This window comes from Tubulanus polymorphus, chromosome 10 (genome assembly GCF_964204645.1).
Source record: "Tubulanus polymorphus chromosome 10, tnTubPoly1.2, whole genome shotgun sequence".
Taxonomy (NCBI): domain Eukaryota; kingdom Metazoa; phylum Nemertea; class Palaeonemertea; order Tubulaniformes; family Tubulanidae; genus Tubulanus; species Tubulanus polymorphus.
This window is the reverse complement of record NC_134034.1, coordinates 6,065,015-6,082,592: the sequence shown is the minus strand read 5'-3', so window position 1 is coordinate 6,082,592 and position 17,578 is coordinate 6,065,015. Positions and strand designations below refer to the sequence as shown.

The window sequence follows — 17,578 nt, the reverse complement described above, 5'->3', positions numbered from 1 at the left end:
AGCATCTCAACAAATCCCTTCGAGAAAATCATTAGCAAGGAGATTTAGGATATAAGCAGCAGTATCTCAAAATGATACAAGTTATCGCTAAATATCAGTATACAAAAATATATCTGAAGACCTGATAAATATTTTCAGTTTTTTCATGCATGGATACTGGTGTACCTTTCAGAAGCACTCCTGAAATGTAGTAGGTTTAGTGACCAGAACGCAGGAATACTACAGACTTTTGGCTCAAATAAAAACGAGAGCCCTAAGGGGCACTATGGTCAGCCTGTCAGCTTTTCATAAAATGGCAAATGATGATGCATTCTATGGGTTAAATTTGTCAAAATACACTCCCAGCTCAGAGTCAATATCTAATAATTTACACAATACAATCGTAGAATACAAAAGTAGCACAAACAGCGACTGGATCTGGCAGGAACAAATACCTCAGATAAATCTTTTCCCTTTGTCTTATTGATTTTAATGCGGAATAGAATTGAATTTTCCGAAATTTGCTCAATAAAACAAAATTGAATTGGATGTGATGTTTTTATTTGTTCAATAAAGTAAAATTGAATTGGATTTGATTTTTTGCAGAATAAAATTTGATTGAATTTGTAGTTTGAGCACATGGCTAATTAGCATATCAAGGTAATCTATCCGATTTGAGAAAAAGCAATTTTTCCCGGACTTTGCAATATGGTCAATGATATTTTCTGTAGTGCTAATAAAAATATTCCTCCCAAAAACCAAATCAACTAAAAGCTTTCACAGAAATCGATCTTGAAACACAATTTTAGATCTTAAAATAAAATCCGGAAGTAAAACGGTAGACGATACCGCAGGTTCACGTGAACACCTGCTGATTTCTGCGGCTAAGCCAATCATAGAGGAGTCTTTGCTTTCTGATTGGCTTTTCAAAACCAATATTTTAGCGATCAGATATTCGCGAAAAAGCTCATATAAATTTTAACGAGGCCCTCTTTCAAAATACAGCTACGTAGAGTTTGGAGAATGGATAATACTTTAATGAATGATCTGTATGAATATATGCCCAGTTGCACATTCAAAGAGCCTTTGCTCTGGAAACCATGTCATTTAAATTCGCTCCATTTGTATAGCAATAGGCTCAGCCTATGGCTGGCCTAAAAATTAAAAAAAAATTTACACACAACAATAACTGAATTACCGTATTTGCCAGCGTACTAATGTATAAATGTAAAAATTCCCAAATCTTCAAACTAGGTAAAAATCCCCACTTGGCGATTTTTCAAGAACATTACATAGTGAAGATGTTTCACCATTCTATTGATTTTCAATGAGATGGCAATATATCTTAACTATGCGATGAATTATTTCATTGCGATAAATTCTTAGGTAAATTGTTAGAATTAAATGAATTTCTAGAATTAACTAGGGTTCCACGGATACCATGCCCGCTTGGGAAATAAATGGTTTCAAATGCTCAACAATCTAACAATTTCAATATTCAACACCCCTTGGTGACCATATACAAAACCAATGACATTGAAACTCACCACAATCATAGACGTGTCAGCAGCTACCATTTTGTGTTAGATTATGATGATAACATATGCCTCCTTACCAATTGAATATGGAAATACTAAGTTATTCTACTATTCAACGCCCCCTGGTGACCATATACAAAACCCATTGACCTTGAAAACCACATTCATAGAAGATATCATGAGCTACAACTTTGCAATCGATCATGGTAACAAAATATGCCTAGGTTCCAATATAATCAGGAAATACTATTAAAAGTTATTCTACTATTCAACACCCCCTGGTGACCATATAAAGTAAATAACTTTAAAACTCACCACAATCATAGACGATGTCATGAGTTAGAACTTTGCAATTGATTATAACAAAATATGCATAGGTACGAATATAATATGAAATACTAAGTTATTGTATCATTCAACACCCCTTAGTGGCAATACAAAAAGCAATGACCCTGAAACTCACCAATTGACATTTCACAACGGTGACCTTGAACTCTAAACATAGTCAGTTTCATCAATATTAAAAGCCTATCTGGTGTATAAGTCAACCTACATTTTTTGGATATGATTTTGGTCCGGAAAACTTTACTCATACACCAGCAACTACGGTATAAGCCATGAACACATAGAGTGACAATTACAAAATTGATCGACATACTCATCCATCATATGCATTTTGCTCTTCCCAAGTTAAAAATGGAAACATATCATTTTAATCTGTTCAGTCGAAGTTATTCCACTCTATATAGAAACTGAGCAAAATGCAGACTGTTGCAGTTGTCTAGGTAACATATCACATTGTTATAATGTTCACACCCACTCATATTACCATGGTAACCCATTAATGCATGAACTGGTAGTGGTACATGAATCAATACAAGAAGCAGACAACAGACCACAAAACCATCTCCGGGAAACAGTGCGAATGTTGCGAACATTTACACAACTTGAAATCGGTGTAGAATGAATTCACTGATGGATAATCTCACCATTGTGTCCTGTGTTGGCGACAAATCAACAAATTGAAGTCCAAAATAATCTTTTTCGATCAATTCCAGATGTTCAAAGACTTTATCCAATAAGACTTGAGATTTGGACTTTTTCTGAAAATGAAATATACATGTACACAATGCAATGAATTGAATATGAATATATATATATATATATATATGTCGAAAGAAACTAAGACAAAGTTTGGAAGGACTTTTTTATCAAAAGGAAGGACACAGATGATGTTTGTCCAAACTTCCAAAAGAGGACTGTCCAAAAAAGGACTTGGAAGGACTGCTAAAAACCGTGCAATCTAGACATCAGGATTTAGTCTGACATAAGCAATTACATTAGACAAGGTTCCCTGCACTTGTGTTCATCAAAAATTAATTTTTCATATTACCCCACACTGATATAACGTCCCAAAATATCAAAAATTCTAAAGCTTTACAATAACAGAAAATTTGTTCGAAGATGCTTACATCAATTTCAAATGCCTCTTGCGTATCATCTAGGAAATGTATGATACACTGTATCGTTTTATTTGGCTGCCGCAGCTCGCGCGCCATCTCAGACGCCCGTACATTGTATGACCCACTTGAAGCCCGCAGCTTCATGGACATAGTAGACTGCGACTCTACAAAACAAAACAAAAAAGAAATCAACAAATTTCCAATTCAAGTGAAATTAAACAATAAGACATCATTTCATTCCATTTTTTCTTTTCCAGGACACAAATGATGTATAAAAAATTCTGTGTTTGAAAAATGCACGAATTCATACATACATGTTAAATGAAATAAACCAAAAAGTGGGCATTGTTGGTCTTGAGACAGATAATAGATTGGAGGGTACAGGTTAAAGCTTATCATGATTCCAACCGACTACTACACAAGTTCTTTCAGAATTACATTATAAGCCCTAACCATAATTGCTAATACGTAATTGAATCGACCGACAACCAGTCTAGTCCCGATATATTGATGATGTGGTGCGTGCACATCGTATCAAAAAATAAGGTCAAAATTTAACAAATATGGAATAAGAGTTCTGAAATATATATTAAATTATGAAATAAGCACCAAAATTCACAACATAAATTGTTATTCTTAAACGCCAATATTGATGACATTGCACATTGCACTCGCACAGAACCCCATAATTAACGCATAGTAAAATTAGTAGTTATCATTGTATAAAGACATTAGGGATGTTTTTTATGGCGTAAAAAACTGATTCAGAACCAGTCGATCATTGTGTCTTCGAAAATATGCACAAGGTATCATTTTGGAAAACAGAAATGGGTGCCAGCCAGCCATCTTGAATCTGATTCGTTCAATTTCTTTGTACTAGGTCACAAATAGTATATGAGCATTAGGGTATGGAACGCCATCACTGCAAAAAATCTAATTCGCAATATTACATTCTCAATTGGTAACTTAACAGACGATTCACAAACTTAGACTTAATCTTACACAGTCAACTCAGAATATTACGCAGTCAACTCCTAATCTAACAATATATTCGTAATCTTATAACCCGCAGTTAGCTCAGAATCTTATAGTCAGCTCATAATATTTATCGCCAACTCGTGATATTACAGTTAGCTCATAATCTTTTAGTCAACTCGTGATATCACAGTCAATTCGTCATATTAAAGTCAACTCGTCATATTACAGTCAGCTCATAATCCTTTCAACCCGTCATTTATGCCAATATATAACACCAGATGGCGCTGTTGGCATAAGACTGGTTGGTATTTGGTATTCGCCAGCTACTCGAAGGACTGCTTTCTCATAGAAAGCATTGAGTATGTTCCACAATAATTACGCATCTCATCTCACTACCTCACAAGTTCAACTAGAAAGCAATAACAGATTTTTTTCACACCAGGTCCGCCATCTTGTTTTAACATGGTGACAGGCTATCACATGTTCTCAATAGGTAAACTCTCATCGGTACCAAAAAATAAATACATAGGCTTCACTGCCACCAGACTTCAGCACAATCTATCAAAAATGCTAATAGCTAAACAATCAAGCCCAATCCTGGGCCTCTTCACGTAATTTGGTCAAAGATTTTAAGAAAATAATACGAAAAGAGAAGGGTCAGCCTAATTGCCATGTCATGTGAAGAGAGAGAAATGATTTTATTGAAATCTTACATAATACAAAATACATAAAAGACAATACTCTAATATAACAGGATTAATGAAGAGCAGGACTCATCATTAAAATGATTATTGTAGCAGGCCTATATAATATAGGCTTAGCAGTTCAGAACCGGGCACCTAGCTCATCACAGCACTTTACCACCACTGGGCTAAGCCCAACTGTCTCATCCGTACTGTTTCATTAGTGAAAGCTATTAACCTAAACCCTAACACAATCCCTGATCCCAAACCTACCATAAACCCCTCAGGACCCTATACACCATACCCCTAACCCCTTCTAATGTACGCTCCACAGGCATGTCCGACGTTTCATAAGCAAGTGCCATTCTTACCATATGGACCATAGACTCAAACCTTCTAGACCCTAAATTTCTGCGGTTGGTAATGCCGCCATATTATTTTTTGTTCCATCATTCATTAACGTGTAACGTGTAGACTGGAAATAAGATGGAGTTACGCATGCCCAACAAAGGACCAACTGCTGGGTCCCAGATAAAGCAATTCACCATTAGCGAATACCAAATAGACTGAATGTAACAGGCAACAAGTCTAATACCAACAGCGCCATCTGGCGTTAAATATTTGCGTGAATGACGGGTTGAATATAAGTTTATGAGCTAACTGTAAGATTACAAATGGACTGTAACATTACGAGTGGACTGACATATTCTGAGTTGACTGCGCAAGATTTTGAGTTAACTGTAATATTATGGATAGACAGTTAGATTACGAGTGGACTGTGTAATAATCTGTGTTGACTGTTAGATGATGGGTTGACTATCATCTAAGCTTGTATGTTAAGTTACCAAATAAGAATGTTTTATTGCGAATTATATTTCTTGCATTGATGGCGTTTCATATTAGGCCCTACTTAAGAACATACCAACATTATAAATATCACAAATACGATCAATATCGCAGTCGATTTCAGTTCCATAGATTTTCTCATCGAGACCTGATGTCGACCGACATTTCATCCCATAACGATTGTCATAACGCGAACTCGCGATGCCACATATCTCTGACTCACGTAGACCTTTCCATGGTTCTTCCGGAGTTGATGCAAGTGCTACACAGTCCTTCACAATATCAGGATCCGAAAGATTAGTGGATGATGCCATAATGTGTGGTTAAACTGATAGTGCCACCTACTCATCAATATCACTGCTCTGTATCACAAACTGTTGACTTAAAAACATGTCATTGGATTGTTCACCACTGTCAGGGGTGTACAAATGACGTCAAATTTATCAAATGCTTGTAAACCTAATGAATTAACCTCATAGTATAGCATAAAAAGAAACTTCACTTTTCAGAATCCCAGTCACATGAATAAAGCAAAACAAAATTAATATCTGCGTATATACTAAAAGGAGTAATCAATTTTCAGAATGAGTACTAATAGTTGCGTATAAAGGCAGCACGTTAATTCATAAATCACACACATTTAGACTGCCATAAATGGTATGCATAGCATTTCATGATTATATGGACTGTTTGATGATTGGGGCACAAAACGTCATCTTGGTAATTGCTCCATTGAGATTGAGGGTGTTCGTCAATGAGGACTGTCAGTTTCTCCTTTTATAGTAAGTCTTACTGATTTAAACTTGTTTCAATCGGACACTTATATCCATGATGCTAATCTTTTAGGTCTAGAAGCATTCAAAAAAATCTGTTTGTAATGATACAACAATTATTCATTAAACAGCTTAACATTCCTATCTTTTTTCATTACCAAGAAAAGGCCAGGATATTCCAATTTTCAGCCTAGTATCTTTCATCCATGTATTTTCCCTACACAGTGCAAAATATGATCCTCTCATACAATATAAACTGTATTCAGGAGGGTCTTATCTGGCCCTAGGCTATCTTTATCTTATGTGGACCAAAAGACATATTAGCCAAGTGAATCAAAGCCATTACTTATAATGGCTTTGATTCACTTGGCTAATATGGCTCAACAGATAAAGGAACTTGCCTTTTCTTAACCCATTCTGATCAGTACTTAAAGAGCATTAAACAGGAAATATCTGCTGATGCGTTAATGTTAACCAACTAGCTTACTGAAATATGTGTCCCAGCTACAACCAAAGTACCATTGATAATTCTTGCGCTTACATAAGAAATTAACATAGGCCTACCATATTTTGGAAGGGAAATGGACAGATTCACGTGTGTGAAAAAGCAAATCACAGATCAAATAAATCCCTTCCAAACAGGTGACTTGAATGGGACTCCATGAAGATTAAGAATTAAATGAATATACAAATAAGCCAGGTACAAAAAAGTCATACTCAATTTCACTGTGCACTATCAAAAGAATGAAATGGTTTTCATTCACTTTTACACCACTCTATACAGTAGATATCGGAATAAACGAAGCAAATGAATCATATTCTCTTGTAGCCAGATTCATGATTCATCAATTTGATTTGTAAAATCCAAAGATCACATATTATTCCAGGACAATATCTTCTCACCACGTACGTAAATGAGATTCTACTTATACACAACGACTGATCCAATATGAATTTACATGGGTAACCACAATATTTATCCAAATGAAGCACTAATCAATATATATCCTCTTCCGCTAATATGAATATCATTTACAGCTCTGTATGCATTTAAAGGTGTAATCCAGAAGAAATTTATCCTCACTGCTTAACAACAACAGCAGCAGATGCTGCATTCACCGCACCACACCGTTATCCACCTGTCCTCACAGAATTCAGACCAAAATGAAAAAAGAAAACCAGGAGAAGATGTAATACAGGCTGGCGAGGCGCATGACTCAGCTCTCTCCACCAGTTACTGTCTCCTGCACTTCTGCCTACAGCTCCCACTGAAGCAGCAGCAGCAGTCTATGTTGTCACACACACTCACACTGCATCTCAATCAATAATCAATATTCTGTATCAAAATAAATAACTAAATCAAGGAGATGACACTCGGTTTTAAAAGACAAAACAAAAGCCAACTTCATTTAGGCCCTAATGATATATATGATATCATATTTATCTTTCGCAATTTAGACAAATCAGTAGATACGTAAACATAGGCCTATAGGCTAATCAACAATAAACTGGACTAGAAACAATAAAAAATCCATGAAGCATTTATGACATTTCAAAAAATGAATGGAGACGCTTTGTATTCGAACAAGTTTAAAAAAGAATAGAAAAATTTTGCTATGGAGCTTAAGTTATTGATCAGTCTAGTGTAGGCCTATCTAAAAAAAAAATGCAAAGGCTGTTAAATCCACATTTGTTGAAATGCAGTAAATATTCCTGAATATGAAAGCAAGATTTTGGAGTTGATCATTCGACCATTTGCTTATAGCTAGCATTGTACACTTCTTCCCATATACTTCATCAGTGAGTGAGCATTTCTTTTAAATTCATCAAATTTTTATTTGGAAAATATCGCAGCCATTGTACACAGCAGCATATACAGCAATTAATGAACAGTAACTGAGGAAAGTTATTTATCGCTGCTATAGGCCTATGGCAGCATGCACTGAAACCAACCATCAGCCTAGATCAAAGCTGAATGAGGTTAATTCGATTAAAGTCTACTAGCGCATATTTCTACAGTTAAAAATGTTTGGCCAGCCCATATTTGATACAGATGCATTTATTTCGCCAGAAATCTGTATCAGAAGAAAACTAAATAAGAGCAATAAATGTGTTGTATTTGGTCAGTGTCTTTCCACTCCCTGAAACTGTGTAGGCCTAGCCTATCAGCACTGTACACCATGTATGCCACACCAAGGTGTTCAAATATGGCGATTTTCAATAGGTGTAATCCATAGCTCAAGCCCATCAAAACATCCAAGTTTTGAGAAAATAGCATGTCATTGTAGCGTGTAGAGCTCTAGTCTAGGGCTTTGGCCGGGTCATTTATTATGCAAATGATGACTTTTCATGAAGGTTATTCAAAAACCTCAGCAACCTGAATCATGATAGGCCTACAAGAAAATTATTGACTCAAAAAACCCTATGGAGCCTTTGAAATGCAACCATTTAAAAAATATCTCCCAAAGGGAAAGAGCCTCAAAACCCTTGATGCAAATTGTTTGCGCGTTTGACACCTTGCGCAGACAGATATGAGCTGGCCACTGTCAATTTGCTTCCGCTGGGCTTGAAGATGGCCACCATCCACCTTGGCGACCATTTTTAATAAAATAGCATGTCATTCATTAGTGTGTGTATATGCGCTAGCAATGCAGCTTATGTGTTATCAATCTTCCTACATCTCCTAGTGCTCTAGTAGTACTACATCCTATCATCAGATGGCACATGTGTCTGGCTGACTTCACAGTACCTCGATCGATATAATTTGACATGCCAAAATCATTTGTTCATTAGGCCTACAACTGATACAGCATAGATATTGAATTAAGCAGTGCAGAGCTGCCAAACCCTAAAATTTGTTTTGATGGACAGAGATCCCCATTTTCCGGATATACAGCCAACCCCCGATATACCGCCCACATCGGTGCAGAATGATTTTGGTAGTATAAAGAGTATGACCGTATATCGGGATGTACATTGAGAAAACCTGACGGTAGGCGGGGTGGCAGTATATGGGAGGACAGTATATCAGGGGTTGACTGTACCATCAATTTTCAGGGATAACCTTAACATTTCAGCAATTAGCCTAAGCCATTTAACCTTAAACCAAGCACTTATTTTGTGCGCGGGTTAGTAGGTAGAGAAAGCAGCATCTTGAACGAAAGTTTCAGTAAATGTACAGAAAAAATTCAAATTTAACTCAATGTGTGAAAAATCCACCGACTACCGAAAGTACCGACTGCTTGCCCCACCACTCATTTGATGCCTTGAAGTAACCACAAATAAACAACCAAAATGCTGACACAAAACTTATAATGGATCTGCATACAAAACTCAAGGTCGCTGTGTAATCCTTATGTGTTAGATGAAATGTGTGAGGGATGCCTCAACATTGATTTAACTTTACCATGATTAATAAAATTAGCACCATTGAGCTAAAGTTTATTAGCATGATAGAAAATTACCCAAAATATTGTCTGTAAGAAAAAACAAGAGGTTCAAAGCCCTAGAGACTAAGCCGAGAAAATTGAAAGTTCTAGAAAATCTGGGAAAATATACAAGGGCCCCGAGGCAGGCTGGCGTTCAATGTAGTTCGTACAATTGTCTTGTCATAGGCCTAATCATATTTGAACAAAAAAGAAATTCTAAAAATGAGCTTGCTGACATGGTTATACTGAAAGCTTGCTTTATATTTCTGTAGTAGAATTAATCGTACTTTGAACTGATTACTTTTTAAAGAGCTAAGAGATCGATGTTGCCTTACATCGTTACACGAAATGTTACACCCGGGGACTAGGGTTCGGTCGGAATGATTTTATTGTTGACATGGACACGAAGGGAACACGAAAAGAGATAGGAGCCACAATTTTTCTTTTTAAAATAGTAAAGACATTAAGCAAGAATAAGATGCATTTCCTTCAATGACAATCGACTATGATCATCCGATCAAATTTATTGCCACCATAGACTACTGCCCCTGGCTTTTGAGAAAGGGAACCAGTCTTCAATTCAGTTCAATTCAAAATTTATTATACAGAAAAGCGGTTAAGTTTTAGATATTTAAACTGAAAATTATAAATGTTCATACTGAGATTTAAAAATGGCCGCTAACGCAAGCACCCAATGAAAGTAAAAGAAAATTAAAAGAATTTTTTAATAATGTGAAAGTAAATGCTTTAAATTGTGAAATTCCAATTGTGTCAATAAAGAATGAATTGAATTGTCAGCAGCACTATGCCGCGCATGAATACCAATTTGAAGACTGATCACACATGCTCAACCAAGGTTGGTATGCGCTGCTGAAATAACAAAAACAATTGAACAAAATTATAAAACAATAAAAACGACAACCGATATAGCCAAAGGCCTATACGTAAGGAACCTAGATTTTATAACTGCATTACATGTGTGTAAATATCAGAGCCCAAGAAAGTTTCTAACGAAAGTTATCAACTCCCCAAGCAAGTTATCAATCCGTGTGATAGAAATATGAACTTGCAAGCCCATGAAAATCCATAAAATGCGATACCACTCTATGCCTATTCTCAACATAGCACCACGAAGGAACATACGAAACATAATGAAGACCCCATTTTGGTTGTCCTTGGGTGCCATGTATCCTATCAACCCGACAATAGCCCCGATCACACTGAGACAATTTGGCCCGGGCCAAATAGGCACGGACCAGGATCGAATCAGATTTGCCCCTTGCCGAGTTAGTATCCTTTTTAGTTATCTAATTTCAATACTGCTCTCTCACTGTGATACAACGTTCAACTCTAACAACCATCTATCAGTCATCTCTGCCTGAGGAGAAACAACATCTGAGCAGCTGCTAGTAGACGATCAGGAGTCATCTATCAGACCAGGTACCCATTTCCTATAGGTTAAGAGAGGCAATGAGGATAAGTGTCTCGCCCCAGGACATTACGGTAATGTATGGGTTCGACAATTAAACAAAGCGAAATGAGTCACTTTTCTGGAACCAATGGTCTAACTTTTTCAAAGGATGTATTAGGCCTATGTAGTCAGAGTAAGACAATGATGAGACAAATCAATGAAGCTAGAAATTGCCATGCTTACTAAGTACGGGATACTTAGTTAGATAGCCGACTCCATTAGCCTATATTCCTCACGACAAACACTGACTATGAGCGAACTATGCACTGCATGAATGTCGAATGAAATGCCCGCTATTCTGTGGCTTTCCCATAATCACATCCGAAATTCCAAGAATTTCCCAAATTGTCGATGACATTATTCACACCACAACTAGTTAGACCAGTCTAAATGGGTCCATACCTGATCCGGTCCAAATTTAGACCGGATCAAGTTTTGGTGAGCATTCACACAGCGTTTTGACACACCTTGATTAAATCGCTTGTCACTGAGCCCAAACGATGTGGCCATATGCTAAATAATTAACTAGGCCTGGATGAAGTCTTGCTTCTAGATTCCAAATTCGATTTTATTCTATCACGCTGAAACCCTAAGTGTTGTTTTAACACAAATTAAAACAAGGAAGTAAAACGGATGATGATTGCGACATACGAATATGAATATTTGTTACGTTATTTCCATGGTATCGCGAGGAAAAAATCGTACTAAAAAATAATTACATTAACACTAAAAAAAGCATTTAAAACTAAACTGGACCCACACTCTAAGGTCGCGACATCCACCGCAGATTCAGAATTACAATTTAAACCAGACCTGGTACCAGTGTCCACACACATAGATTTAGACCGGTCCAAAATTTGGACAAACCTGGTTCGCTCCTTTAGACCGTGCCAAATTAGACCGGTCTAATTTTGAACGGCATTTTTGCCCATGTGAATGCTTGGTCTGGTCTAAATTGGACCGGACTAAAAGTTCATCATGTGAACGCGCCTGTAGGTAAACCAAAATTGTGCAAGTTCTGCTGAATTTGACAAACAAAAAATGCTACCAGTCTACCATCTTTATTCTGACCGGGCAACTGTTTAGGCTGAAGTTGTGTCTAGGGCAGTTCATGTATATAGGCCTAAACCAAATATCAAGACAATCCATTGATCAAGCATCTTCAAAACTTCCAAAAATAACTGGATTCCATCTAGACAGACACCAACATAGTGATTGCAATGGCCAGCTGGGACTTAAGTCCTATGTGGGCTAGAAACCCAGGGTAAATAGAAACAAAAATTCTGATAGGGTAAAAATGACATCATCTAAGCTGAGCAAGGGTGACAGGGTTTTTTACTGATCCATTCCCTGCTGGGGAGGGGTAATATGGATAGGACCTCATTTGCTTGTATTATACTAACAATCAACTGAGTTGACCTACAACTGAAAGGCACTGATATTGACATCATGTGATTATAATCATCAAATTATATGGCAACAGTGAATTATACCGGCTATGCAAACAAAATTTGCAATAGAGCAAGAAGTGGGTAGACTATGCACAAACCTTATATTTCAATTATTTCCTATGCCTAAAAATTCAAAATTCGCAGTTTATAAGTGTGGTCCCGAGAACACTGTCAGTGAACTATGATTTTTAGCGTGAAATAAGTGCGGGTAGCCCATCATGGTCTATATTTCCATAGAGACACCATGCACACCTAAAACTCACCACAAACATAGAACATGTCACAATTTTGCAATAGGGCCTACATTGTGGTAATAAAATATGCCTTACAACCAATACAATATGAAGATAGTAGGCCTAACTTATTTGGCTATTTAGCGCCCCAGGACTGTAGACCATTTAGGCCTACAACAACCATGACCTGGAAACTCATCACAATTATAGAACATGTCACGAGCTACAATTTATGACAATTGATTGTGGTTGAGAAATATCCATAGGTATCAATATAGGGCCTAAATAGGCACATTGAATAAAATTCAATATCCAACGCCCCATGGTGGCAAGAACAAAAACATATCCCAGGGATCATAATCGGCCGTCAAAAAAATATCTGAAATAAAATTACGAATTTTTTAGGATTGACTTAGCATAATCAGTCATTAGTGGACATCCTCCCACAGCAGGGATTCGAACCTGATGGCATCGTGACACTCAGCGACGACACAAACCCCTGCCACAGTAGTTAGTTACCTAATCGTTGGTGGCAAGCTTTTTATAATCGGATGGGCTTATACCAACGTTAGGGATGACGAGGGCCAAAACACAGTTGAAAAAAGTAACACTTCAAAAATATACTTTCTATTCACTTCAGTCCACTATTAATGGCTTAATTCACAAACTAACACAGGTACCTTCCGAAATCATCCAATTTTATGTAGGACTATGTTTCGAGTGATTAATCAACATTATTTTGAGAAATTAATTAACTTCTCCACAAATTCTGCCATTGGCCGCCATTTCTCTGTATTGCATACATGTGGCACGATAGACAAGGTGACCTACAAGGATCAATATAAAACTTCCAAGACAATTTTTATTTTTGATAGTTTTCCAACATGTATTTCAAATCTTTGTGCTTTCCATGATAAATAATGAAATAATAAATTCTGGATGAAGAAAAATGTGAATTAGTGTTGATTTCTTAATTTTTTCAATTCCGTCGTTTCGCTTCGTTAGTTTGCGCTGTTATCCTGGCCTCAGTACACAGGTGCCAGAACCCTCCAGTAATTTTCAAAATGGCAGCTGTTGACTTGACGGAAATTTACTCTCACTTTACGGCCGATTTGCACATGGATTAAGATCGTCAGGTGAGGTGTTATAGGGGGTCCTCCTTATTACCGAGATGACATTATTTACCGAGATGACATGAAATATAATATATTTATTTATTCCTTATCGATTTTAACACTTGAAATCATGTTACATCAGTAAAAATACCTTCTAGAGTCATATTTTACATATTTTTCCAGATGTTTTGTTTAAAAAAATTTGACTTCCTCTTGGTTAGCAATAAAATTTCTTTGAATTTGATTGATCTACGATCTCATCTCGGTAAAGTTAAAAGTTATTTTTCTACAAAAATATCCGACAAAATATGACTCCAGCGGGCATTTATTACTGATAGGCCTAGCCTATAATATGATTTCAAGTGTTAAAATCAATGAGGAACAAATAAATACGTTATATTTCATGTCATCTCGGTAAATAACGTCATCTCGGTAATAAGGAGGACCGGTTATAGGTATCAGACAAACTACGAATCTGTTGTGCGTCGCTTACAACAAAAATTAGACGGATATCTTAAGAGACAACGAAATGCCAGGCAAATTACTCGTCAGTCAAATTGGCTGACGGAGATTTCATTGAAAAATGACCTTCCCATTCCTGACAGTGGTTTGTGAAAATATCCGATCGTGAAACTAATCCACAGACAGGTTAGGCCTACTGACTACTGCCACAGTAGACCGGGTGCTCAGGTTTGCCGCAAGAAAACTTGCTGGCCGTATAATCGCAGAGGTAAATTCACAGAAGAACTATAAATGGGAAAACCCGAACTAAAAGTAAAATAAAACGAGATTTCTGATCGGCTGATATAACATCATTATCTTAAAGCTACATACATTGTACTTGTAGTTAGTAACCTAATCGTTGGTGGTAAGCTTTTTATAATCGGATGAGCTTATACCAATGTTAGGGACAACAAGGACCAAAACACGGTTGAAAAAAGTAACACTTCAAAAATATACTTTCTATTCACTTCAGTCCACAATTAATGGCTTAATTCACAATCTAACACAGGTACCTTTCGAAATAATCCAATTTTATGTATGTTTCGAGTGGTTAATCAAAATTATTTTGAGAAATTAATTAATTTCTCCACCAATTTCGCCATTGGCCACCATTTCTCTGTATTGCACATGTGGCATGATAAGACAAAGGGACCTACAAGGATTTATATAAAACTTCCAAGACGAAACGACAATTTTTATTTTTGATGGTTTTCCAACTTATATTTCAAATCTTCAGGTTTTCCATATTAAATAATGAAATAATAAATTCTGGCAAAAGAAAAATGTGAATAAGTGTTGATTTCTTAATTTTTTTCAATTTCGTCGTTTCGATTCGTTAGTTTGTGCTGTTGTCCTGGCCTCAGTCCACAGGTGCCAGCACCTCCAGTAATTTTCAAAATGGCAGCTGTTGACCCGACGGAAATTTACTCTCACTTTACGGCCGATTTGCACATGGATTAAGATCGTCAGGTGAGGTGTTATAGGTATCAGACAAACTACGAATCTGTTGTGCGTCGATTACAACAAAAATTAGACGGATATCTTAAGAGACAATGAAATGCCAGGCAAATTACTCGTCAGTCAAATTGGCTGACGAAGATTTCATACAAAAATGACCTTCCGATTCCTGACTGTGGTTTGTGAAAATATCCGATCGTGAAACTAAACCACAGACAGGTTACTGACTAATTGTACTTGTAGCTGCGCACTCAGTCTAGTGTAGCAGGGATTCGTACTGTGGCAATCTCGATGCCATCAGGTTCGAATCCCTGCCGGGGGAGGATGTGAGTGTAGGGTCGGGAGTGCTATGACATCTATCCAGGTGGGCTAGGTGTAGGCCTAGCAGCATAGCTAATAAATTAAAATTCCAATCCCGTCAATGTCAGGACAAAAGCTTCTTACCTAAAACTTAACGTCAGCCACCAAAAATTGAAGAATAATCCTGCGTGCCTTCAAAGCACAAACACATTGTACATACGGCTAGAGAGCCGAATCTAAAGGCAAAAATTCGATCTCGATCGATATTATGGATACTATAGCCCAAAATAATTTCTTTACTTCCGGTTTCCAAATACAAAATGGCGGCTTTACATCAATATCACGTGACTAAAGTTTATCACTCCGGATTAAATATTCATAACTTTGGAACAATTTTCGCTAACTTCACTCCTAAAAATGAATACAAATGACAAAATTCGTAGTCGATTATTTTATCTCTAGGTTATGTAAATGCATTTTTATATCAGTTCGTACTGCCATCTATGTAGACTGGTCGCCTGTCCAATTCTGCGTGAGACTGGTTGCCTGTCCCATTCAATATTAGACTGGTTGCGGGTCTCTATCTTCAATTGAGGGGTCAATAGTAATAGGGGTTATGCCCATCCTCCATTTTATATTTTCGATGCATGTCAAATAAGGTCAGACATGTAAGAAGCAAGTTACTTCCTGGTTAAGATGGCTCTTCGAATCTGGTTTATAGCTTCGAGCAATATCAAAATAGCCCTGCAGTATGAATGATTAAAATAGCATCTGATAATTAACGAATCATTAATGTAATCAACAAACAAAAGGAAACTTTACAATGGACGGAGAGGCATTAATTGCTGTATGTAAACAGAAACTAACAAGGATTGAAATCTATTGTGAGCTCAGCCTCGACCAGTCACTGAATACAGACCATTCTGAAGGATATAGAGGACACATTTTCTATTCCAGAGATGTATTTAGTGAATTTATGTTTTAATAGTGTTGTAAAATGACTATATTTAGTATCTGAATAAAGTTTACAATTGTTGAACTCCTTAGTGCCTGTGAGATCAGATATATTTGGATCCACCTCAGCGTACTGATTTCCTGATACAGACAGCAAGTTGGGACACTCAAATTAAGAGACTTGGCCAAGACAAGTTATTCAGATCACACTGGAAGTTTGCAATATCCTCCTCTCCTCATGGACCACATGCAATGTCCAGTGTTGACTTTGCTGGAAATCGATTATTGTTTCACTGAATTCAATAATTATTGTTCACTTCTGATGTGGCGAGATTTACCATGGAACCAACCTTCAGACCTGATGACCAGTCCGCAATAGCATTATTTATCCTTCTTTTACGGAAAACGTTATGAGCTTTGCTCGGCTTCTAAGATTTCATCAGCCTTTTCACCCATGTTGTAAATCAGTGTATTTACCTGGGTAGCCCCATCCTTTGTTGACAGGCCTGATGCTATACTGAACCTATCAAATCTCTTGAGCCATTTTGGCCATTCTGTAGGCTTGGAAAAATCAAACGGTTCTGGTAGCGCGATCTGAAACGAGGCCACCACTCGCTGTTTATCCTTATACACGTGTAGTGTAGTCACGTACTTATAGCTGTATCGTTTTAAGGAAGGTCCACGTCACGAGTCCGTGTCTGCTGACGTTGCTGGTCTTTCAGCTGAGCTTTTCAACCTTGAGCTGATTTTCTCGGTGATTCGAGACTAGTAATAGGGGTTTAGTTGTTTCATACCAAAGGTCGAAGGGTCGAGTGAGTAAAAAATAAAAAATAAATTCTCGCACACTCGAATTTATTTTTTATTTTTTACTCACTCGCCCCCTCAACCTTTGATATGAAACAACT

General features: G+C 37.0%; 1 protein-coding gene across 6 annotated transcripts in view; it reads right to left on the bottom strand.

Moving 5' to 3' along the window:
* The window catches only part of LOC141911956 (tyrosine-protein phosphatase non-receptor type 4-like), a 102,905-nt gene extending 86,887 nt beyond the window's left edge, over window positions 1-16,018 (bottom strand). For all 6 annotated transcript variants that reach the window (XM_074803080.1, XM_074803081.1, XM_074803083.1 and 3 more), the window contains exons 1-3: window positions 15,864-16,018; window positions 2,990-3,144; window positions 2,507-2,620 (exon numbers count right to left, since the gene is read on the bottom strand). In XM_074803080.1, coding sequence (XP_074659181.1) covers window positions 2,507-2,620; window positions 2,990-3,130 — 255 coding nt within the window. In that variant the 5' untranslated portion in view covers window positions 3,131-3,144; window positions 15,864-16,018. The remainder of the gene's footprint in view (window positions 1-2,506; window positions 2,621-2,989; window positions 3,145-15,863) is intronic.
* Window positions 16,019-17,578: the final 1,560 nt, after the last annotated feature.